Raw genomic sequence first — 24,338 nt, 5'->3', positions numbered from 1 at the left:
GCTATGCCTCGGCTTATCTGTGTGTTTGCTCACGCTATACTCCTTGTCGGAAGCACTGACAGATCCTCCTATTCCAATCTCACGGGCGGGGGTGGGGTGGGGTGGTGCTTCCTGGTCTCTCCACTCTCACTAGCTGTGTGTCACACTCACTAGTAGTGTGACTTTAGGTAAGTGATAGTGTCTCAGAGTTGATACAACAAGGTCTGAAATTCCACTCTTCCAGCTCAGTCCACAGAGTGACTTAAATAGCGAGAATGTGTGCAAAGAGAAGGAAGTGTGTGTGTGTGTGGCGGGGGGGCGGGCACAGATCCCAGGCCAGGTTTGTGTGCTTGGTCCTGTGACTCTGACATTTCTTCAAGCCTCAGCTTGCACTGCACTCTCCTGCAGGAGGCAGGAGTGGGAGCCCCATTCACTGTTCTCTGATGGGTACCTGGTGCTGGGAGCCACACCTTCTCCTCCCTTCCTCCTGCCTTCTCCTTACCTCCTGGCCACAATGACCCCTCTAGAACATGGGTGCCAGGGAGCCTGAGACTGTCTCTGTTTTCGCTGTTGTACTTCTCTAGCAGGCCAAATAGCTGGCTGCTACCCAGCCTCACCTACTGACTCTGGGCCCTTTCCCTTTAGGGTCAAGATGGGCAGAAAGGACAGACTGGACTTCCAGGAGCCAAAGGGACACCAGTGAGTATGGACACCAGCAGGATTCTGTGATTGGACCTGCCTCCTGCTCACATCCACTCACTTCCCGGTGTCTTTTCTCTACAGGGTGAAAAGGGATCTCGAGGAGAGAAGGTAAGTCTCAAAGGTCTGGGGAATGGGCTTTGGGAATGGGCTCCTAGGGTCCCATAGCCCCATAGTAGCTGCTCAGGCTGGAGGAAGGGTGGGGTCGCCTTGCTGTTCACAAGCTTCCAAGTGCTGTGGGTACCACACTCATTTCATGTAGGTGATGATAGCTCAGAATCTCACCACAGTCTCAGGAGACCAGAGAGCACCAGAGTCCCTTTAGTGGACAGCCGCACTCTCACATGGAAACTGGGTCAGAAGATGAGGCAAGAAGAGAGCAAGGCAGAGGGATGAGGGACCAGGATAGAAGGGCACAGAACCAGGCACAGAACCTTGTGTGTGTGTGTGTGGGGGGGCGCTGCTCAAGATGAAGCCATGGCTGCTTACAGTGAGATTATGAGGGGGCTGACTGGGACCCCAAGAAGGACAGACAGGATCATTCTGATTCTCAATTGATGGTGACTTAACTAAATGGCCACCACACATTGCATACAACCCATCCCCTGGTAGATGAGGAGGCTGAGGCCTGTGGGTTGTCCATCCCTAAAGCCCATGCCACCTCCCGGATGAGGCTTCCAGAGGACCTCTGGAAGTGTCTTTGCCACTTCAAACCAAAGCTCTTTTCTTTCCAGGGTGAACCAGGAGAGTGCTCCTGTGCTTCTCGGGGAGAGCCCATCTTCTCAGGCATGCCGGTGAGTGGGGTTGAGCTGTTTTCCCACCCTCCCCACCAGGGGAGAGGCCTGGATCCTTGCCTCACCTGGTGCCAGTGGGCAAGAGCCCTTGCCAGGCTTCGTGTCCCAGCCAGCCCCCTTCCCATGCAGCTCTGTGCTTGGTGTAGACGTTGCCTATAACCTCTCCCCTTCTTTTGCGACCCCCACTCCCACCCAGGGTGCTCCGGGACTGTGGATGGGCAGCTCCTCGCAGCCGGGCCCGCAGGTGTGTGTGGCTTGTCTCCTTTGTCTTGCCTCCTGTCGCGGCTTTCCCACCCTGACACTGCTCCCATCCATTGTGGCAGGGAGCTCTCTTCCTTCTCTGACTTTGTGTTCTCTCCCACAGGGTCCCCCAGGTGTCCCTGGACCACCAGGTCCCCCTGGAATGCCTGGACTGCAGGTAAAAAGTGTGAATAGTCTGGAGTTTGGGGCGCAGGGCCCAAACAGTCTCGGGGCCTCCTCCGTGCTGGCCCTGAGTGTGCTGCCTCCCTACTATATCATATCTCTCATGATTTCTCTTTGCTATTGCTCCCCAGCATGGCATGGAGGGCTCCAGATCCTTGGACCAGGCTTGTGGACTCCTCGCCTTATTTTGAGGAATGTCCTGTTGTGTTTTAGCTCAAGCACCCCACTAGTAGGATCCAAGCCCAGGCCTGGCAGGAACCTGGGCTTGGAGGCAGAGCTTTGCACTAGTACAGACTGTACTGTTGGAGCAGCCATCAGCATTGGTTGGTGTGCCATGAGTTTCTGCCTGTGTGAGCTTTTCCAGGCACTGTTTTAGATGCTGGGATGTAGCTGTGGACCAAACATTAGAATCCCTGCAAGAGAGACAGGCAATAAGCAAGACATATAAACTCTAATATATTAGAGGGTGGTCCCTGCTGAGGAGGGAGATAAAGCTGGCTATGGGGATGGATAGTGGGAGAAGAACAGGGAAGACATCTGTGAAAAATACTAAAGAAAAAGGTGACATTTGGAGCTGCGAAGATAGCCTAGTTGGTAGAGTGCTTGGCTGTACCAGCATGAGGACCTGAGTTCAGGTCCCCAGCGTCCATGTAAAGAGCCAGACACGGTAGCCTCTGCCTGTAATTCCAGTGCTGGGGTGCAGAAGCAGGAGGATCCTTGGGTCCTGCTGGCCAGCCAGGCTAACTGGTGAGCTCCAGTGCCAGCAAGAGAGACCCTGTCTCAGAAATTAAGATGGAGGACTAATGAGATTGTTCCACCAGCAAAGGCACTCACATGCAGGCCTGCTGACCTAACTTCCATCCCCAGGTCCTACAAAGTAGAAGGAGAGAATTAAATCCTCAGCTGTCCTCTGAACTCCACATTTGTGGCATTTGCACACACACACACACACACACACACACACACACACACACACACACACACACAAATTAAAAATAAGATGGAGAGAGGCATATCGGTTAAGAGCACCAGCTGCTTTTCCAGAGAACCTGGGTTTAATCCCCAGCACCCACACGGCAGCTCATAACTGTCTGTAACTCCAGATCCAGGGGATCTGACACCCTCACACAGAGTATGTACAGGTAAAACACTAGCGCCCTTTAAATAAATAAATCTTAAAAAAAAATAAGATGGAGAACAACTGAGGAAGACATCCAGTGTTAACATCGGCCTCAACATGAACATACACACACATGCACATGAATCTGTACACATGCGCACACATGAACATGAACACACATGCAAATAAAATAAAAGGTGACATTTGAATCAAAATATAAATGAAATGTAAGTAAATCTGTTGGGAAATCCTCCTAGGGAGGAGCATCTCTGAGGAATAGCACCCCTGAGGAAGAGCACCCCTGAGGGTATACACTCCTAGCAGGGAAGGCAGCATGTACAAAGGCTCCTGGGGGGGAGCACTCCTGAGGAGGAGCACCCCAGGGAGGCGCACTCATGGGGAGGCACACCCCTGAGAAAGAGCACCCCTGAGGGTATACACTCCTAGCAGGGAAGGCAGCATGTACAAAGGCCTAGAGGTGAGATTGCCCATGATGTCCTCGGAAATAGCACAGAGGCCTGAGATAGTAAGGAGGGATATTAGGAGGAGCCAAGATCCACGCCACACTTCCATTCCCAGAGCCAGGGCTGCCTCAGTTTGAAACTCATCTCTGCCATGTGCTCTGTGATACTGGGCAAGTTATTTAGTCTCCAGGTTTCTCCACGCCTTTATCTATTAAATGTAGGTGATTATAGCACCTGCCTCGGTGGGCTTCCTGTGGGTATTAAATAAGCTTGTGTGTTCAACATGTGTGAAATCTTTCCTGGCACACAGTGAATGCCCTGGGGGCGTTAGCTATTGCCACAGTGCTTACTATTATTAGTTTACAGCCGTTCTCTCATTTGTTTGAGCCTTATGTCAACCCCAACCGCAGAAGGAAAATGGTGTTACCTCTGCCGTCACACCATCAGGGCCAGCTTAAGCCCCAAGAGGTGGCTTGTCCAAGGTCACCCAGCCAGGTATTAGAGAGTCAGCTCTGAGCTTTCCCAGGTGGAGCCCTTTCCCCTCCCTTCCTCTACTTTTCAGGACAGTTCCCAGGGGTCTGCTCACCAGGAACCACAGTCCACACCACACACTTGGCAGTCTCTGCATTTGATGAAAGTGTCCGAGCTTCCTGTCCAGTGCCAGCATTCAGTGATCTGTCAGCAGGGGGCATGGAGTTTGCTTGTGGAGGCTGAGTCATTCCAAAGTGACCCATTAACCAGGGAGAACTTGCGTAGTGTGAACTGTGCCAAGCCACACTGGGGGAGCGAGGGCCGGAAAAAGTGCTGAGTGTAATCCGAGGACCCAGAGTCATACCTGATGCTCATGACCAACCCCAGGCTGCCATAGGCAGGCACCTGCCCTGCGCCAGATTCTCTGTGCAGAGATGGGCCCAGAGGTAGTTAACAATGATCCACCCAAGGCCTCGTCATCCCATTGCCCACAGGTGTCATTTTATCCTGATCCATTTTCCAGATGAAGAGCCTGAGGCATAGAGGCCAAGAAATGTGCCCAAGGCTTTCATAACTGGAAGGCAGTAGTCTAACTCGGGCTGCACCCCCCCCCCCCCGCTTCTAGAGGAGAACATGTATATGTAATTCTATCAGTGTCCGAAAGACTCACTTTCTCAGACTTCAACTAACACAGCAGCACTGGAGAGTGGGACTTGTGGGTGAATTATATTAACAGGGCTGAGGATGGGGCTCAGTTGGTAGGCTGCTTGCCTAGCATGCAAGAAGCCCTGTGGATCCCCAGCACCACATAAATTGGGTGAGGTGGCACATGCTTGTAATCCCAGCCCTTAGGTGTTAGATCTAAGCGGTAGGACCAGAGTTCAAGACTATGCTTAGCTACATAATGAGTTTGAGGCCAGCCTGGGCTGCGTGAGACCCTGTTTCTAAACAAAGGCATTCAAAACATTGCCCACATGCCAGGCACTGTTACAGACCATGTGGACATACTGGCTGGTGACCCAGGAGTGGGAGAGCCTGCTCTAGATAGGAAGGAATTACCCAGGGGTGGCTGGCCTCTTCCAGTGCTGGGAGCTGGGTCGTGAAGGGAGGCCAGATCTCAGATCAGGCCCAGGAAACCCTGTACCTGGAGGAGCAGGCTGTGCAGTGACGCATTCATTCAACACATACTTTAAGTGCACCTCCTCTCTGTGGGGTGCTGGGGATTCAAACTGGAACACCCTCCCTTCCTCAGCAGAGTATTTAATATGCAAATGTGCATTGTGAATATGCAAGAAAGCCAGAGGCTGGGTGTCACATTTTTAGCAGGAGGACCCCCATGCATCCTGCATCTGGGCTCTTTGCTGTATGCCTCATAGCATCACCTCCTTGAAGCCACACACGGTAACTATTTTACAATGAAGGAAACTAAACTGAGGCACAGAGTTGGACTTATACCCTTCCAGCAGTTACCGGTGCACTTAGATGGTCTGATTGGCAAGCATCTGATGTCAGCTCTGGGCAAGTTTTTTAAGGGATGAGATGCAATCAGTGGATAAAGGAGGGTGGGGCCAGTGGTCCTCACTCGGAGTCTCATCTCTGTTCTGTTCAACCTGTGACCTTTGGCAAGTGATCTTCTCTGAGTTCCTTTGTTTTAAGACGGCAATAAAATGCTCGTTGCCTCCAGGAAACCATAACAATGATTAATGAGAAAATATAGGACAAGACTTGGGATGGACCACAGCAGTTACCCTATAGAAGACCCTCTCTGCCTGCCAGCACTTGGGAGGCAGAGGCAGGTGGATCTCTGTGAGTTTGAGGCCAGCCTGGTCAACAAAGAGAGTTCCAGGACAGCCAGGGCTACACAAAGAGAAAATGTGTCTAGAAAAACAAAACAAAACAAAAGAAACAAACAAAAAAAACCACTGTGTCCAACTTCTGACCTGTGGAGCAAGGAGATGTTCCCATTAGAACCGCTTTTAAGGACCACCTTGGTGCCCCAGTCCCCAGCTGTGTGAGACCTTCAGGCTCCTTCATGGGTGACCAGAGCTCTCACCCATGCAGGAGAGGTGGCAGGTGGCAGGTGTGAACAGGGAGACAAGAAGCGCGCTAGGCTGGGAGAGGGAGCTGATCTCTTTTGTGTGTTTCTTGTCTGCTTCAGGGAGTGCCAGGACACAACGGTTTGCCAGGACAGCCTGGGCTCACTGCCGAGCTGGTGGGTATCAGCCAGGGCACACTGGCCATTGTCCTTCCTGTCCTTCTTGGGTCTGAGCTGGCCATGCAACCCCTTTAACTCTGGTGTGTGTGGGGGGGATCCTCCTTCGCTCCCGATCTTGAGGCTGGATGCTTCTGTAGGCTGTCGAAGCCTCTCCTCCTGACCGATGGGCTAGAACCTACATTTGTCTCTTGCAGGGATCCTTACCCATTGAGCAGCACCTCCTTAAGGTAAGAGGGCACAGAGAGGTGCTGGCAGGTGTTGCCAAAGGGGATTCTCACAGCAGGTGCTCAGTTGCCTGCCACCTAACAGTGGCAGATTGAGCCTGCTGAGTCCCTGTTTGTGGGGGAAGGGTGGCTGAGCATCTGCCGAAGAGGGTCTGGCTGGGCTCTGGCTTGTAACAACTCTCTAGGCAACGTTTACTGAACGAGTGCTTAGGGGAATGCTGCAAAGGGCCCCACCTGGTGCATGCCTGGTGGCAGAACCAGCCTGAAGTCGGCTGGCAAACAAGCACTTTAGCTTCTCTGGGTCATGCCAAGGCAGCCCCCAAAGGCTTCCAAAGCACAGTGTGTGTGTGGCTGGGGCAGGGCACAGTGTGTGTGTGTGGGGGCAGGGCACAGTGTGTGTGTGGGGGGGCAGGGCACAGTGTGTGTGTGTGTAGGGTGACAGTACAGTGGTAAGGGGGCTGGGTGGGTGAGATGGAGACGGGTCTGGGTGGATGTCGGTTTGAAAAGACTTCAGCAAGAGGAGGGACTTGAAAAACAATTGTGGAAGAGAGTAGGCCTTCAGTTCTACCAAAGGGCTGCAGCCTGGTCTGGCTGACCAAGATCTCAGGGTCCTCTGGAAACCAAGGTTCCTACAGCCCCCTTGCTCAGTCACCTCCTGAAGTGACAGTCCTTCTGGGTCATTCCTGCAGGCTGACTTAGAGTCCCTGGACCTCTCTTTAGGAATTAGCATCCTCAGGGCACCTTTCCCTAGCCCTTATCCTCTAGCCATGTCTCTTCAGCATTGGCTAGTCAGGAACACGGACATGATGCCACATGAGCTTTGGTCAGAGCGCACAGTATGAGAGCTGCCTGCCCTGCCCCTCTTTGAACCACAGATGTTTCCAGAAGCAGCTGGTGGAGGTGGTTCAGTTGGCCTGGCAGCAGTCATGAGTCAGAGCAACGTAAGGTTGTGGCAATGAGACCCCCGACTCTCCTCATCTAGGTGGAGCCTGAGCCCCCTCAGTCCTGCCCTCCAGGCAGTGATGGTGTGTCTCCAACCCCAGATGGGACACACTTCTGACATTCCACAAGTTGGCTTTGTAATCAAGTGTCCCACAAAAGGTTCCACCCAGGTACTGAATCAGCCAATAATAGAGGTCAAATGTCAGCCAGGGGAGTCTGCTGGGAGTCCTGGCTGTCACCATGTCCACAGCTCAGAGGAAGTGCTGACTCCACATTGACAGGCAGAAACCAATCCAGACTTACCTGGATGAATCACACCACCTCGTTTGAATATCAGCTTTCTCCACAATGCTCATAACATAATTGACCTCGCTGTGCCCTGGGGACTAAATGTGATATGTACCAAGGCCCATTACAATCTGTGGTCTCGTGGGAACTAAGGAAATGATGACCATTATCCTTGGGTATTGTTGTGAATGGTGAAGGTGAGCGTGGGGCTCCTGTCTGGGGTCCCAGCCACCATGCCTGGCAACAGGGAGACTGCAGGCTCCTAAGGCTCCTGGAACGAGAGGCTAGGTTTGCTAGTTTTGATGGAGAGGACCAACAGCTTAGTCTCTCAGAGAATCTGTGACCAAGAAGGGGAAAGCCTGAGTCAGAAGAAGCCTTTCCTGTAAGGACAGTTCAGACCCAGGGACCTGTGGAGCCTGTGACAGTGGTGAGCTTCAGGCCTGCCTGAAGTGTCCACAGAGAACCTGCTCCTCTGGCAGCCCTCTCCTGGCATCCCCAGGCAGAGGTGCTGGCATTGGGAACTAGTCTTTTCATCCTGGATCCTTGGGGCTTGTCCTCGCTGCGGGTGCAGGTTGCAGGAACAGCCGGGACAGATGGTCCCTCTGCGGGTCCCTCCATCTCCTCCCACGCGCCTGTCTGGAAAGCGCTCTGGCTTGGCCCTACCTGAGCCTCTTCCTGGAGGAAACTCAGAGCCAATTGCTGGGATGGGGTCCCCTGAGGACAGAGCAAAGCTGCAGGGATGTGTCTGGGGAGGGAGAGTGTGCGGGTGGAGGACCATTGGGCACAGTGCCCGGGCCCCGGATTCTGAGAGGGCATCCCTACTAGGCTCTCCCTGCCCATCTCTGACCCAGGTGCCCCTGTCCTTCCCCTTCCTTCCATCAGAGCATCTGTGGAGACTGTGCCCAGGGCCAGACGGCCCATCCAGCCTTTCTTCTGGAAAAGGGAGAAAAGGGCGACCAGGGCATCCCTGGCGTGCCAGGCTTTGACAACTGTGCCAGGGTAGGAACTGGGCAGAGGCGGGCTGGAACGGGAGGTTTCCCTGGTGTAGGAGGGCTCCCTGGTGCTGGTCCTGATGTCTCCATCCGGTAGAGACTGGGTCAGGGTAGCTGGCAGTCTTGGTGTGGTGTCGTGTGTGCACACCAGAGGCCTCCTGACCAGCCTTACCTAACAGAGCCTCTCTTGTCTCCCACAGTGCTTCACAGGAAGGGAGCGCCCAAGAGCCGAGGAGGCCAGGGTGAGCAAATCTCCCCTTCCCTTCATCCCTCCCTCTTGCCCTCTCCTCTCCTCCTCCCCTCATATTCATTCCCACTCTCTCTATCCCCCACCCCAGGGAGACAACAGTGAGGGAGAACCTGGCTGTCCTGGAAGCCCTGGCCTGCCTGGTCCTCCAGGGGTGCCAGGCCAAAGAGGAGAAGAGGTAAGACCAAGGACCAGGCCCTCATCCAGGTAGGGCCTCAAAGACATGGGCTCCACATCTGCCAACAGCATTCCCTGCTCCTCCGGCTTTCCCATGGCCTGGGGCCCCTCACCACGCCTCAGCTTCCAGGCACCCTGGTTCTTAGCTGCTTCCTCCCCCGGTACTCCTCTTCTCCAGGCCTGCTTCCCCCTCAGCAACCAGGTCACATATTCCCTTCTCAGTGAGGCCTTCCCGAGTCACCCTTTCTAAAATGGAAGATTCCCCCACAACCCCTCCCCAACCCTCCCCACCCTTCCCAAGCTCCTTTGCCTTCGTTATACTCACACCACCCGGCATTCTGCATATCAGTTCCTTCTAGAACATTCCACAGGTATGAACTGAGCACCAACTATGTGCCAGCTGTGTTCTATTTGTTACTGTTCACCTCGCCTCTAGGACATAAGTGCCACGAAGCAGAGATTTTAATGTTTTGTTTATGGCTATGTTCCCAGCCCCTGGGCCTGTGCCCGGCACATAATAGCTGCTCAATAAATGTTTGTTGGATGACTGAATGAACTGAATGAAAGGCCATTTTAACATCAGCTAAGTGGTCCTGCTTTGACATCAGCAGCCCTCTCTCCTGTCTGCAGCCGCAGGGAGCTGGAGGCAGGCACAGTAACACTGGCTACTGTGGGGCCTCGGGCTCTCCATCCAGTTCATTTGGTTTCTTCTGCAGGGTCCACCCGGTGCGAGGGGCTCTCCAGGTCCTCCAGGACCTATCGTAAGTATCTCCGGTGCTCTGGTCTGTTTGAACAGATCTCAGGAAGTCCTAACCCACACACCATTCTGCTGTCTTGTCCCCAAGAAGCCAGGCAGGACAACGGCTACACTTACCTTTCACTCATGAGAGCATCTTTGGGACAGTGGTCAGCTACCTGAAATGACCTGCTCTGCCCCCACTGCCTGCAGACCCACTTAGGGAAGGCCCTCCGGGGCACAAATCTGGGTCCCTCCTCTTCCCTGCTGTATTTAGTGCCACAGTAGGGACCACACCAGGTAGCCCCACAGTCAGCAAGATTATGGTTGCCCAGCCAGATCTCTACACTCACCTTGACAGTTCTTACAAGGGCCCATCATTCTGTGGGGCCATCTCTAGGAAAGTCTACAAAGCTCAGGCCAGCGGTCTCCATCCAGAATCCTCAGGGAAAGACATGACTAGATAATGCTGGCTGTGTGTTCTTTGGAGGAAAAAAAAAATGGTTGGTGGAGGCCTTGGAATTATTCACCTGAGGGACATTGGTGGTCAGGTGGTGGGGAGAGGTGCAGGACTCAAAGGAAGCGGCTTTGTACTCCACTGAAGACAACTTGGGGAGACCTGGGAAGGGTTTTCAGGGTGGGGCGGCTGCTGGCATCTGCTGGTGGAGGCTCCCACCTTGGGGAACAGTGGCTATCTTCTGATTAGATTTCTTTCCAGCCACCTTGAAAACCTCTCAGGACCACCTCCCCACAAAGCTCCCTACTGCAGACTATGCCTCCAGGCTACCCCAGGGTGATTGTTCTTGTGAGATGTGACGTGCCTATTTCTCCCACCAGGGCCCCCCAGGTTTTCCTGGTACTGTTGGCTCCCCCGGATTGCCTGTAAGAACCTAGCACTACTCTGCCTCCCCTTCCTGCCAGCCAGGTCTCTGTGGCTTTGCTTGTCCCCTGTCCTGTGGTGCCCCCTCCCCTCCGTGTTCTGGTGTTCTGTTCGTTGTCCCCTGCAGGCATGGTAGCTAACGACACAGGTTCCCTTAAGTCCTGGCAGCTTGGAGACCATCCCGGTCTCCTGACTTCTTTCCATGTTCCCTCAGCCTCTCCTTACACCTTGTCACTTTCTCCTCCCTCCACTTTCCCTTTCCGTTCCCTCCAAGCCCACACACCACTTCCCCATGTCCCCCAGGTCTCTTTTACCTTCTTACTGGAAGCTGGGGCATCTATGAAGGAGCCCCTTTATCTCTCCCATCTCACTCTTGCCTCCTGCTTCCCACCACTGCCGTGTGGACTGAAGATTTGCTGAAAGTAGTTCTTGGGGCCCTGCCAGGCACCTGGCTCTGTGCCCGGCAGAGATGCCAAAGCTTTAGGGCTTCACACTGCAGGCTGGCACAGGTTGGCTGCCCTCCTGCCTGGTAGGACTGTCCAGAGGCACCCTGGGGATTTACAGGCAGCCCTGCATGCACCCTTCCCCGCGGCTAGAGGAAACCCATGGCCTCCTCTTCTTCTCTCTTCCTTGGCTCCAGGCCCGGTCTGTTCCAAGGCTGGGCATACAATACCAGCCAGTTGGGCTTCTGGTGTTAGGGCCCTGCCCCTCTGTGCCCAGGGCCTTGGGCAGATCCTTTTGCCAGGTGTCGTTAATTGCTCTGCCTTGTCATTGTCGTCGTCCCAGGTGTGTTTAAATTACAACCCCCCACTCCCCCCACCCATCGTCAGTGTTGCTCTCTCCTGGGTCATGGAAGCTAGACCTCTTGTTTGTTGGACTCATGTTCCCGGGACTGGCTCCTGCCCTCCCAGGCCTGGTGGCGGAGGCTCATGAACCAGGGCCTCTCCTTGTCGGATTTCCATCTGTCCCCATGTCTTCATCCCTGGCCGGGCCATGAATGTTTCTGCTTGCTTGGGTGAAGGGGCCATCTGTCTGTCTAGCCATCTGTCTTGTGTCGTGGAAAGGTTTGGGTGCCATTTCTAGAAGGCACGAGGGATAAAGGGGCAGAGAAGGTGTTTTCGATGGTGAGCTGCGGATATCAGGGTGAGGGACGAGGGGCTTTGATTGTAACTGATGTCCCTCTCCACGTTACTGAGTGACTCGGGATTGCTCTGGAGAGGACCCTCTTGTGCCTGCCCCTGGCATCCCTAAAGATTTGGGGCTGGAGGGGGGGGAAGACTGGGACAGGTAAGTACTGGGTACTTGGTGACACTGTGAGGACATCATTTGTGGGAGCACCTGCCCTGACAGCCTCCCCCCAGAAGAAGACTGCGTCTCCTAAAGGTGCATCCCAGGCAGCCTCCACAGTAGGGCACAGCGGTGTCAGTGATCCAGAAGACGCCCTGTCAGCCGCTCACTTGGAGGGGTGTGTCTCTGCCGATGCCTGTCTGGAAGCTGCTCTCCTGTACATTTGGATTTACGCACTGACCCTTCCAGAATACTCCCACCCATGAGAGTCACTTTGCCAGGGACATTGGGTTGCCATTCAAGTGAACTTTGTCCAGTGAGCAAAGAGCCAGACATGGGGCAGGGAAGAGCTTGGGCTAGGTAGGTGTTACCCTCCTCTGCAGTTTCTCATGACTTTTCTCTCTAAGGGCCTGCAAGGAGAGCGAGGCCTCACGGGCCTGACTGGAGATAAGGGAGAGCCGGTAAGAAAGGGCCCCAGGAGCCCTGTGAGCTGGCTGAGGGGTGGCCACTGAATGGGAGACAGGGAGATGCTTTCTTTCGAACTCCTCAACCACTCAGCCCTGATCCAGAAGGGCTGGGGGCTTCAGAAGAAAAGCTTCACACCCTCAGATCAGATCAGAGGAGCTGGGTGTCCACGTGCCCCACACCCTGGGAGCACACACTGCTCCGCCTCCTGTCTACCGTCGCCGGGGGTCCTCCTCTTCCCTCATCCCGTGTGCACCCTTCCTGTATGCCTGGTCCTCCCCACCTCACTCTGGGCCTCCTTTCCCACTCTGCTCCCAGGAGTCTGGTGAGCTTGGGGCTTGTCATCTAGCCAAGAGAACCTGGGCTTGGGAAATGGCCCAGAGTAGTAACTGTACCCAGGATGGGGGTGGGGGCGGGGGATGGGCACCTGCTGGATAGCAGAGCCAGTGTTCAGGCTTGGGTCACTCTCACACAGGGAAGGTTAACAGAAATGTTGAGGGCTGGTCTAACATGCCTGCCTTTCTTTGCAGGGTCCTCCAGGACAACCTGGCTACCCGGGTGCTATGGGACCCCCGGGTCTGCCTGTGAGTAAGAGGACTCTGGATCTGGGGGTACTAGAGGGACAGGCTGGTGGTGAGAACAGGTCCAGGCAGAGTAACCCTCAACCACACTCCCCCTTTCTCAACATTCAGTCTCTGTCATGCCATCTATGTAGACCACCCCCCACTCCACTTTGGCTCCCTTGGTAATATGGCTTGTCCCCACCATTGCAATGGAAGGAAGGAAGGAAGGAAGGAAGGAAGGAAGGAAGGAAGGGAGGGGACACTCTCAGAACCCCTTCTGAGTCCCACACTCAGAAAGAACTGAGATTTGAGAGACCAAAGGGATTTGAGAGAGTGAGGGAGAACCCTGAGAATTGCCGGTCGTTGTAAAGGTGCCCTCAGGCCTTTCCAGTGTGAGCCACAGTGGCTACTGTCTCCCCCCCTCTAGTCCCCTACTTTGGTGCCCTCAGCCTTCAAATGCCAGTCTGGGTGCCAGCTGCAGCCCCGCCTCTTGCATTAGCGCCACCATAGGCGGGCCACAGAGCTAATTCTGCTGTCCCTTGTCAGGGCATCAAGGGAGAGCGCGGATACACTGGCCCTGCAGGAGAGAAGGGCGAGTCGGTAAGTTGCAGCATGGGTATGGCATGGGTATGGATGTGGGAGTGGGGGAAAGCCACCCGTGCCCCCCCCCAGCCACCTTCATCAACGGAGCTGAAGACTGTTCTGGGAGGAGGAGCCTGTGACCCCTGCTGCCCCTGCCCAGAGTCACTCCAGCTGTGTCTCTGCACCAGCTGGTGGCTGCGGAGGCGGTAGAGGCTGTGAGGAGATCCCAGCAGGCTTCTTGCAGAGAAGGCTACTGAGGAGGGGAAGGGCCCAGTCAGCTGGCAGAATTCCCCCCTCCTGCCAAATCAGGGCCAGGAGCTTTTTTTTTTTTTTTTCTATTGAGGCCACCTTCATGGGGGGTCTCATGCTGAATGAAGGAGCTGGGACTGCGAGCACATGAGGTCATAAGCTCCTGGGTGACATGACTCACCCAGTGTCCTGCAGCCAGCTAGGGAGTTAGTGGGTGAGGAGCCTGGGCTGGAGCCCATGTCTATCTAGTGAGGAATCTCCACCCTCAAATCTGGGACCCGCCAAGCTAGAGGTGGAGCCTCACGTCTCCCCCTCACGAATGTCAGTGAGGCCTCATGGGACTGTGCCAGCACTGTCACACGGTTATTCTGCAACAAGATTGTCTCCTAGGCATGCTGGGTGCTGCGAGCCCTTCTGAGGGTTCCACACTGAAAAAAGCAGGCCCTGTGTGCCTTGCCCTGCAGCAGGAAGCAGAGAAAACACGAATAAATAGAAATAGCTACGATGAGAGCTGAGACCCCTGAGCATGCAGAGTGGGGGCGGGGTGTGGGGAGTGGGGAGGGGGGCTGGAGTAGTATGGAGATGCTGTGTGGAAGAGGGAGAGGGGTGTCCTCAGGGAGGACTCTTAGAGCTGAGTTCTGCTCGGGGGTGGAAGGAGCTATATATACGGTATCTGTCCACACAGAGCTGCGGTCTATACGGTATCTGTCCACACAGAGCTGCGGTCATGGGTGGGTCCTGGCAGGAACAGCTTGGAGCTATGCATTGGTTCCCTAAGGGCTCAGGAAACATTGAAGGGAGGAGCAATGGACAGCATTCCAGACAGAGGGAATAGCAAGACCCAGGCCTGGGGGTATGAACCTACAGAGCATGCTCAAGGCACAACAGTCTGGACTGAGCAAAAGCACAACAGAGGGAGCAGGGAGGGGCAGGAAAGGGTGGTTGGTGACAGGTTACAGGATGCCTGTAAACCCAGATTGAGTGGAAAGCATACCTCATTCACTGGACAGAGGGGAGCCATGGAAGGTTGTTTAGCAAGAGAGTGACATAGTCAGAGCCATGTCTAAGAAAGAGAGATCAGCTGTTATTTGTTGGCCAGGTTGGAGTCGGCCAGGAGGTAGGTAGCAGGGCTAATTAGCAGACTGGTTCTGGGAACTGAGGGGCCTGGGCAGAGAGTCCTATCAGCTCAGAACACGCCCACCTCGTACCCAGGCCCCATTCCTCATGTTTCTGAGTCACTGATTCTATTCCTTTGAGTCCCTAGGGCCCACCAGGATCTGAAGGCCTTCCAGGTCCCCAAGGCCCAGCGGTGAGTGCGTGAGCAGGCCATGGAGTTGTGTGTGTGGCGGGGGAGCCTCCTGGCCCCTTCCTGTGTCCTGAGGACTGGGAGATGGGGTTTCAGTTATGTTCTCCTCTTTGGTGACAGGGTCCTCGAGGAGAGCGAGGCCCCCAGGGGAGCTCTGGTGAGAAGGGTGACCCGGTGAGTGATGCCTGGGGGTGGGGCTGAAGGGACTGGTCACTAGTTTTCCCACCACCCTCCCACCCCCCACCCCCACCCCCACCCCACCCCCCACCCAGAGCCTCACCCACTGGCCTACAAAGCTGTAGACTTGGGGCTGCCTGTTCCACCTCAGTGGCCAGGCAGAGGGGTGGTGACCTTCTCACTTCTTCCCCTAGGGATTTCAAGGCCAGCCCGGCTTTCCAGGCCTACCGGTGAGTAAAGAGGCAAAAGTTCCCTGAAATGTGGCCCCACTGGGAGGAGCAGACCTGGCCAGTCCTGCTGGATGAAAATGAACCTGGGGAGGGAGGGGAGTCAAGAGATGGGAGGAGCAGGGTAGGTGGCCACTATAGGCTAGAGGCCAGACCTGAAGAGTCGGCCTTATGGGTGACCACAGAGAGATGAAACACATAGAGAAAGGAGGAGATGGACCCCTACTTGTATTCCTGCCTGCTTCTTTGTTGATACAGGGTCCCCCAGGATTCCCAGGCAAAGCTGGAGCCCCTGGCCCACCTGGCCCCCAAGCAGAGAAGGTGAGCAGGAACCCACATCTGCCAGAACTACACATCTGAGCCATGACGCTCTCGTGATTGTTCAGGCCTTCAGGAAATTCACAGACAACTCCATTGCACTAAGTCTGGGCTTAGCAACCAGTGGCTCCATGGGTGGTCCTGCACCCTCCCCTTGCCCTCTCCATACCCTCTAGCAGCCTCTGGGTATCCTGGGTTCCCATTTGTCAGGAGAGGGGCAAAGGCAGGGTGGGGAGGAGAGGTGGATGACTAGACTGTGACAGGCCAGCTTCGGCCAGCTACATTTCTCAAGAGAGAGCAGGGAGCCAAGGGAAGGATAACACTGGGATCCCTCAAATGAGGGCATAACTGGAGGAGAGGTGCCTCTCTCTTCTTAGGCTGTCTCCAAGGGCCCAGAGAACACAGGGGTCACCTGTGACTTTGTAATAAGATAGGGACAGCAGCCTTGGAGCTCCACACTGCTTGACTCTGAGAGCGCCTTGATAAACTGGACATGTAGCCCTGCTGTGGCTTCGAGAGGACATCCCTGGCTCTGCAGAAGCTGGGCCCCCCTTGTGTACTGGGTGGGAGCTGTTGGCGATCCCAAGCTTGATGTCTAAGCTTTGGCTGGAGGGGTGGTCCATAGGGAGCTGTGATGTTCTGTAGTGAACCTGAAATGGGTACCCAACTGGGAGTGAGGAGAAGTCCCTCCACTGCATCCCCAAACCAGAACCCATCTGACAGTCAGGTGGATCGTTATAGATGACAGCTCCCTCTCATCCCTTCCCTGTGGAGTCCTCCTTAGGCTGAGAGTCCCCAACTGCTGGCTGGAGGTGCTCCATCACAACTCTCAGTGGGGCTGACATTGGCTAGAACCGTGCTGACCCCTCCTGGTGGATGGTGGTATTGCAACACTCCCTGGTCTCTGTAGCTGTGTCTTTTCCCCTCCTGCAGCCCTTCTCCACAGATGCTGACCCAGGGCATTGCCTCTCTCCTGCCCAGGGGAAGTAGCAGCCTTTTCTTAAGCTTCTTACCTCCCAATCCACACTCCTGTTCTCATCACTGCTCTGCTTTGGGCCTTCAGTGGCTGCCCAGGTACTATGACTGTGTTTGCCCGCCATTATACAGTCCCTGAGCTTTTTATTAGACAAAAGTTCATGTAAAGTCTCATATAATACAGACTCAAGGGAAGATGCTCTGGATAAGACCTGGAAGAAGGTTCTGGAGTCCCATCCTCCGGACCAGAAACCTACTTCATGCTCCCAGCTTTAAGGCTCCCCCCAGCAACCCCCAGGACTTTGAGATATGATTTGACAAAGTGCAACGCGCTGTTCAGGGCCTCTCCCAGTCAGGTGGTCACCTCCCAGGCCTCCTCTCCCATCCATCTACCGTAAGGACCCTGATACCCAGGTCAGGCTGTCATGTGACCACTGTCAAATCATCTGTTCCCTCTAGCCCCTCCTGCCTCATCCCAGCCATTCTTCAGAGTTTGCCATTTGGTGACACTCCTGTGGCATTTTCCCTGAGCCCTGGCCACCATGGGCCTCCACTCCTACCCTTGAGATCTATAGTCCCATCCTTGCAAAGCAGTCAATTGCCATTGACTCCAGCAGGCCCGTGGCCCTTGAGGGATTATAATACACGGGGTACAGGGGTCCCCCCACCCTTTCACCTCGAGGTGTCAAAGCCCACATACGTGGCATGTTATTAGAGTGACGTAAGTTAAATATATCCACCCACCTATGCGCTGGCCCCTGGGACAACCCTGAAAAGAGGCTGGTCCAAGCAGGCTCTATCTTTCTCCATAAACCAGTGAAGAAAGTGGGTGGGGGGGCTTGACAGATGGGGACACATGCTCTCAGGAAGACAGCATGCAGGGTCATCTGTCTTGACATCAGGTCAAGACAGAACTAAGGCTAGAAGTCAAGTGCTCTGACTCCCAGAGGTCCCTAGACCCCTTAGCCCTGATTTCATTGTGCATTCTGGTTTCAGGGCAGTGAAGGGATTCGAGGTCCATCAGGCTTGCCTGGTTCCCCTGGGCCACCAGGCCCTCCTGGGATTCAGGTGAGTGTGTGCCCTCAGGATCTGGCAGGTACGAGGACTGGAGTACTGGTGTGGGTGTACGCATGTATGGTAAGGGTATGATCTGGGTAAGAGGTGGAGAGAGCCGTGGGCTGGGTCAGACTTCCAGAGATAGCACAGCATTCAGGAATGCCTTTTCCCTGTCTGCAGGGCCCTGCTGGGCTGGATGGACTAGATGGAAAGGATGGCAAGCCTGGCCTAAGGGTAAGATGGGGTTTGGGGGCGGGATGCAGGCAGGAGCCCTCTCCTCCTGATGAAGTGAGCTGGGGAGTTGCCCTTTCATCAGGGTGCCCATGTCTCCTCCTGGGCTACTTCTCCTCCCGGCTGGCATCAGACTCCCCGGGTGTCCCACTCCTCCTAATAGACTTAGCCAGGTTCGGCGAATTAGTCTCAGCAAAGGCAGGATGGTGACGGAGATGCCATTTATATCTTCAAACTTGGCAACTAGAGAAAGTAGGCTAGGTTCTGGGGAGAATCGGGCTGTAGCCATGGCAGGCCTGAGCAGGCCCTGGCTCCTTGGTTGAGTTTTTTTTCTGGGGCACCTGAGAGATGTGATATGGGGAACATCGAGGTCAACTCCCATCCTTAACCAACAGAAAGAGAATCAAGGTCTGCAGAGGGGCTGGGTCCCATTCACAGTCCCCAGCCAGTCAGAGGCTGAGCCAGGCTGAGTTCCCACGCCACACACGACGTCCCCACCAAACTCCTGGGACTGGGAGAAGCAGAGGCAGTGGGGAATGAGCTGGGTCAAGGGTAAACCAAACTTCCTCAATCCTTCTTCTCTTTCCCTAGGGGGACCCAGGTCCTGCTGGCCCTCCTGGACTCATGGGACCCCCAGTAAGTTGAGCTGCAGGAAGGAGCCAGGAGGTCTGAGCCTCTCCCAGCTATCCTCAGCCTCGGAGTCCTCACACTATGACTGCAATGGCCTCCATTGCTTTGGCCTCAGCGGGAAGGTGTGGGGAGTGACTCAGATGGAAGTGAGAGGAACATCTCCCTACTTTTTCTTTCAGGGTTTCAAGGGGAAAACAGGGCATCCCGGCCTCCCTGGGCCTAAGGTAAGGGGGACTTCTGGACAATGGGCTTCCCTATTCTCTTTAGGCCTGATGCCAGGCAAACCTGGCAGCTCAGCCTGGGTTTAGGGTGCCGCCCGGCCCCTGGCTGAGATGTTACTCCAGCACTCTAGTTTTCTGAAACCACTGGGACCGGCTGAACTGGGTTGAGACTCTGCCACCTACCAGCTGAAGGGAGGCAGAGACCCTCTGGTCAAAGCCAGGCCAAGGTGGCTGAGTCCCCTTGATCCAGGCTCACCATGGGGGTGGAGATACTAAACTCCACTGTCCCCTCTCTCTTTTAGGGTGACTGTGGAAAACCAGGTCCCCCTGGAAGCAGTGGCCGGCCAGGTACAGAGGTAAGGACTGGGGTTCTATGCATAACTGCTGTCACACAGCCCTGGGCTCCACTAAGTCCCAAGAAGGAGCCTCTTCCTTCCTCTCAGTGGCAAAGTGGCTGCCTTCTCTCCTTGGCCTACTGATGTGAAATTTCACCCCACACTGCACGTCTGGACTCTTCGCCATCTTGAGAGTTATAACTGGTCCCCTCCCTAGAAGGATAATTGGACAACTACTCAAAAGGCAGGCCTGGCCTTCTTAAGGCCTAGAAGGCGAGGGTCTAAAGTTTGGAGCTCTGTCCAGCCCTCTGGCCATTTCTCCACGCCACTACCCTCAACCCTCTCTCCTTGAGCAGTCACAGTATGCAAGCCAGTTGGCTTCCGTGTAACCTCTTTCTTTCTCTGACTCCTTCAGGGTGAGCCTGGCGCCATGGGACCCCAGGGACGACCAGGACCCCCAGGTCATCTTGTGAGTTAAAATGGTTTTGCCTCTGCTTCTATGAATTATAGGATGTCACGGGGTGGGGTGGGGTGGGGTGGGGTAAGCAGGTAGTGCCTTGGGTGCGGCCCTAACCATGCAGAGGTATGAGGGACTTTAAGACTCACCTGATGCCGTGGTTTTTGCTTTTCGCCACTTTGGGGGTTCTCTGTGCACATTCAAATCTGCTTATGAGACACAAGGCACTCAGTTAGTCAATAAGTAATCATTGATCATGCGCTCCAAATCAGGGCCACAGCACGGAGCCAGAGAGACAGGGGCTCTTATCCCACCGGACTTCCCCAGCAGGCGCAGGAGAAAAGTGCATGGAGGGCTCAAGTGAGGGGGTGATGTCCCAGGGAAGAACTGGGAGGTTAGGGAGCTTTGGGGCAGCAATTCTCAACCTGTGGGTTGAGATACCAGATATCCTGTGCTTCAGATTCATTACGATTCCTAACAGAATCAAAATCACAGCTATGAAGTAGCCATGAAGTAATTTTATGGCCGGGGGGTCACCACAACATGAGGAACTGAATTAAAGGGACACAGAGTTCGGAAGGCTGAGAAACTCTTGCTGGAGAAGTGACCGAGCTGAGGCCTGAATGAAGGGGCCAGCTATTGAGTAGCCTGGGAGAAGGGACGGGCAGAAGGGACACGGATACATAGAACCAAAAGCAGCCAGGAGCTTGATATGTCTGAGGGACCTGAAGAAGACCATTTCACTGGGCATGGGAGGGGGGTACCTTGAGAAGTGCACGAGGGACCAGAAAAGCTGAGCTTTGAAAACGATACCTCCGGAGTAGGTTCAGGAGCCTGAGACAGGCATACTCAGGGAGGGCTGGTAAGTGGCAGATGGGAGCCTGAGACAGGCATACTCAGGGAGGGCTGGTAAGTGGCAGATGGGTGGATGGGTGGTGGGAAGAGAGAGGGAACAGAGGGATCAGGGGATCTGGGATGTTCTTAGAGGTAGAGGGCTCGCTCCCTTGATCTGACACAAGGGAGGGCTTAGTGGTAGAAAGAGAGGAGCCAGGAAGTTCAGCTGGGCTACTGGGTGGTCAGGTGGTGTTTTTGCTATTAGGGTGAATTGGAGAGTGTGTTTCCTGAGCAATATTTCATTTCCCATCTACTTTTCTCATCAGTGACACAAACGACTGCCAGTTGGTGCCTTTGATCCGTGTGACGGCACCAGGCCTATTACAGGGCTCCAGAGAAAGCAAATCCACTGGAGTGCTAGCATGGCATGGCTGTATGATTTTCAGGAGGCATTTGGGAACTTTAAAAATAGTTCATGACGAGAAAAGGAACTCTCAGGTCCCATTGTTATCTATCTCAAGGAGTTCAGACTCTGTTCTGGGGACTCTAGGTCTCCCTCAGTCCCCTTCACATTAAGTATGAAAGAGTCATACACTGAACGGTGGCCTTGGTAGAGACTCCTGGGGTGGGGTGGGCACTGTGGATGAAGACCTAGTGGGCTCCTCCTGTCATTGCTCTGTCCAGCTCAGGTCCCCAGGTATGTGCTGGTCCCAGTCATGAGCATTCCAACCCTAAGAGTCTTATATATGAGTGTATAGGTGCCATGGCACCAGAATATTCTGGAAGGGGTGTGGAGGAATGTGCTCTGGGAAGGAGCTGAGTTCTCTTGGGTTCAAAGAAGGTGTTGCTGTGATGAGAGAGGTGACCTCTGGACTGTGGGCATTTCAGATACAGCCCCAACAGTGTCAGGAGGGGACATCCCTGGAGGTTAGAATGTCATTGCTCCCCAGAGCTTTCCCATGTGGTCAGCCTCTTTGCTCTGCCCCCAAATATCTCCCCTTCTGTGATATGGTGGAGGGCTTTGGAGATAGCTGGAGTCCCTTGTGTGCCTGTGGGGGTAGGGGACATGGTCCCTCCCTGCCTCATTCACCTCTGCTGTGTAAGCCCTGGCTGCTGGCTTTACCTCCTCCCCAGAACAGTAGGATGCTGGTCTACCTTTAGGAAGCACAGGGACTCGGAGATACTCAGGCTAGTAGTCCCTTCTCCCCTGCCTTTGGCCTCTGCCCCTCACAAGCCTACTGGCACCAATCAGTGAGCACTAGGCACAAGGGTACTGTAGATTTGGCCCCTCCCAGCTCTGCTCTGGAACCAGAGCTCTGGGTTAGAAGTTCAAATGGAAGATCAGAAAGTGAGGACAGATTTCAGGAAGAGAACAAAGCCAGTGCAGTATAGGAATGCTCCTGCTGCTGCCTACACCTCCTCCAGCCTGGGCTTTTTGTTAAAGCCCTTACCAGGCCTTGACTCCCCTCTCCCTAGGGACCACAGGGGCCTCCAGGCCAGCCAGGCCCACCTGGGATCTCCACTATGGTGAGTGACTTCCTTCCATGCATTCATTCCCTCAAGGGGCATTGCCTTTTCTGCTGTGGGCTCCTTCCAGACAAAGCCAAAGGGATGGAGCATGTTTTTGTCCCCTTCTTCTAGGTATCAGCCTCTCATTTGTCCTAAAGATCTCCCTTCTGGGATGAGGCCAAGGGTGGCTCAAGGCCAGGTTCAGGCATGCCATCTGCCCCTATGGGGCCTTGTCCCTGGAACATGGTGGCAGCGGGGGTGGGTGTCTGCCTCTGACTTTGTGGACTCTGTTCATCCTTCTCTCCACTGACCTTCATCCTATCTTTTAGGGCCTGAAAGGAGACCGGGGAGCCCCTGGAGAAAGGGGCTTGGCAGGCCTCCCAGGCCAACCTGGCACCCCCGGGCACCCTGGCCCTCCGGTAAGACTCCACATCCTATGGCCCAGCCCAGGGGAGAGGATTTGGCTTTGCACAGCACACCTGGGGTCTCTAAAGGAGGAGAGGGTGTTAGCATAGCAGGATGGCAGCATGGGGCCTGTGTCTAGGGATTGTATTGTATTCAGAAAGACAAGCCCTGGAAGCCAGCACTGAGCCAGCTGCACACAAGGACACTGCCTCTGAGGACGCATCATCAACCTGAGGCAGATCTCTTGACGAGGTGCCAGAAAGAGAAGACTTGTTCCATGTGTTGCCTCTGCCCCTGGCCCTGCCCCTGCCCCTGCCCCAGTGGAGCTTGTCAGTAACCACAAAAAGTCTTTGAAAATGTCAGGAACCAGAAATACTGTGCTATTACTGTAACTTTTGGAGCTCCTCAGAAGCCAGACTTGATCTCAGCCCGTTGAGCATTCAGAGTGATGCTATATTGGTCACTGACTGTGCCAAAGTGAGCCTTCGCTTATGTTGGATGCGTGTTTTGTCTCAATGTGTTCTGCAACACTATTTGGAGGTCCACTTGTCCCTGGGTTTTCAGAAGAGGAAATGAGGGTTCAGTGTGGCTGAGTAGATGGCTCTGAGTCACACAGCTAGTAAATGGGAGAGCTGAGGCTTGATCCCCAGCCTACTCCATTGCAAATTTTGCACCCCCTAGCCAGCCTGCAGAGCTTCCCCTACATAGAGGTCTAGACAGGCAAACCACATGAGTGGAGCTGATTGCTGGTCTCAGAGACATAAAGGTTCTGGGAATCCAAGGAGGGAGGCTCAGGTCTTCATGACGGGGCTTTCCCACCAAAAGACTTTCCTTCGGGGCACAGTAGCAAACTAGAGCAGGTAGTCAGTCCCGCTGGGATGGAGACTCCAATCATGTGGGCATGGTCACTGGATCCATTTCCCAGAGGGCCTGGTTTAGCACTCCTGCTCACTGTGAACTCTGCCTACGCCCTGCCAGGCTCCCTTCCTCCCTGAAGACTCAGGAGGTGCCAGGGTCCTGGCTGCATCTACCCCTTGTCCTGCAATCATAGATTCTTCTTTTCCAGCAGTCCTCCAGAAAGGCCTGCACAGGGTCTCGGGGCTGGACAGCTCCTGTTGTGGTGTCATGGGGAAGGAGGTCAGCTTGTCCTGGTCAGTCCTACTGAGGACAGGCTCACAGCTCATGTGGCCCTTCATTGGGTATCTAGTGCATATTCAGAGCCAGGGAATGCCTACAGTTCTCAAGCAAAAAGGACTCTCTGCTCTAGTTCAGGCAGGCTGCAGGGCATGGGGGAGCTGCAGGATCAGGGCTCCTTGGTGGGACAGAGAGGAGGACAAGGTGTGAGGAGCATGAGGCAAGGTTGGATGACAGCTCATACTTTTCCAATGCTCTTTGCTCCCTAGGGTGAACCTGGTTCAGACGGTGCAGCTGGCAAAGAGGTATAGTCATGCTGCTCTTTCCTTCCCTCGGGGACATTTCCTCCTTGGTCCTCATCTTGTTCTATCCCTCATTCACTTAGGAGGCATACCACACGGACACAAACTGTCTCCTATAGAAACTATACCCCTAGTTTCCACATTCAGAAACTCAGTCAAGGGGGTGGGAAAATGGCTCAGAGGTTAAGAACACTGGCTGCTCTTCCAGAGGTCCTGGATTCAATTACCAGCACTCACATGACAGCTCACAACTGTCTGTAACTCCAGTTCCAGGGTATCCAACACCCACATACATACATACATACGTACATACATGCATACATACACACACACACACACATACAGGCAAAAACAAAATGCACATGAATAAAAATAAACAATTTAAAATTTAAAAAAAGAAACTCGGTCAATCTCAGGTTTATTG

At 54.4% G+C, this 24,338-nt stretch overlaps 1 protein-coding gene across 7 annotated transcripts in view; it reads left to right on the top strand.

Annotated features, from left to right (window-relative positions):
• Col16a1 (collagen type XVI alpha 1 chain) overlaps window positions 1–24,338 on the top strand; it is a 52,420-nt gene that overhangs the window by 23,802 nt on the left and 4,280 nt on the right. For 3 of the 7 annotated variants that reach the window (XM_027399420.2, XM_027399421.2, XM_027399417.2), the window contains 28 exons: window positions 625–678; window positions 763–789; window positions 1,413–1,472; window positions 1,669–1,716; window positions 1,837–1,890; window positions 6,109–6,162; window positions 6,360–6,392; window positions 8,502–8,618; window positions 8,812–8,853; window positions 8,950–9,036; window positions 9,752–9,796; window positions 10,609–10,653; window positions 12,346–12,399; window positions 12,934–12,987; window positions 13,513–13,566; window positions 15,062–15,106; window positions 15,224–15,277; window positions 15,475–15,510; window positions 15,766–15,828; window positions 17,797–17,868; window positions 18,037–18,090; window positions 18,679–18,723; window positions 18,897–18,941; window positions 19,241–19,294; window positions 19,689–19,742; window positions 22,041–22,091; window positions 22,403–22,492; window positions 23,882–23,917. In XM_027399420.2, coding sequence (XP_027255221.1) covers window positions 625–678; window positions 763–789; window positions 1,413–1,472; window positions 1,669–1,716; window positions 1,837–1,890; window positions 6,109–6,162; window positions 6,360–6,392; window positions 8,502–8,618; window positions 8,812–8,853; window positions 8,950–9,036; window positions 9,752–9,796; window positions 10,609–10,653; window positions 12,346–12,399; window positions 12,934–12,987; window positions 13,513–13,566; window positions 15,062–15,106; window positions 15,224–15,277; window positions 15,475–15,510; window positions 15,766–15,828; window positions 17,797–17,868; window positions 18,037–18,090; window positions 18,679–18,723; window positions 18,897–18,941; window positions 19,241–19,294; window positions 19,689–19,742; window positions 22,041–22,091; window positions 22,403–22,492; window positions 23,882–23,917 — 1,527 coding nt within the window. Of the gene's footprint in view, window positions 1–624; window positions 679–762; window positions 790–1,412; window positions 1,473–1,668; window positions 1,717–1,836; window positions 1,891–6,108; window positions 6,163–6,359; window positions 6,393–8,501; window positions 8,619–8,811; window positions 8,854–8,949; window positions 9,037–9,751; window positions 9,797–10,608; window positions 10,654–12,345; window positions 12,400–12,933; window positions 12,988–13,512; window positions 13,567–15,061; window positions 15,107–15,223; window positions 15,278–15,474; window positions 15,511–15,765; window positions 15,829–17,796; window positions 17,869–18,036; window positions 18,091–18,678; window positions 18,724–18,896; window positions 18,942–19,240; window positions 19,295–19,688; window positions 19,743–22,040; window positions 22,092–22,402; window positions 22,493–22,635; window positions 22,976–23,881; window positions 23,918–24,338 lie in introns of those variants that run through there. The other 4 variants (XM_035439585.1, XM_027399419.2, XM_027399418.2 and 1 more) reach the window with 4 other exon arrangements.

Source organism: Cricetulus griseus, chromosome 2 (assembly GCF_003668045.3).
Source record: "Cricetulus griseus strain 17A/GY chromosome 2, alternate assembly CriGri-PICRH-1.0, whole genome shotgun sequence".
Taxonomy (NCBI): Eukaryota; Metazoa; Chordata; class Mammalia; order Rodentia; family Cricetidae; genus Cricetulus; species Cricetulus griseus.
The sequence above is the reverse complement of the archived record's forward strand: the minus strand, read 5'-3'. Positions and strand labels throughout refer to the sequence as shown.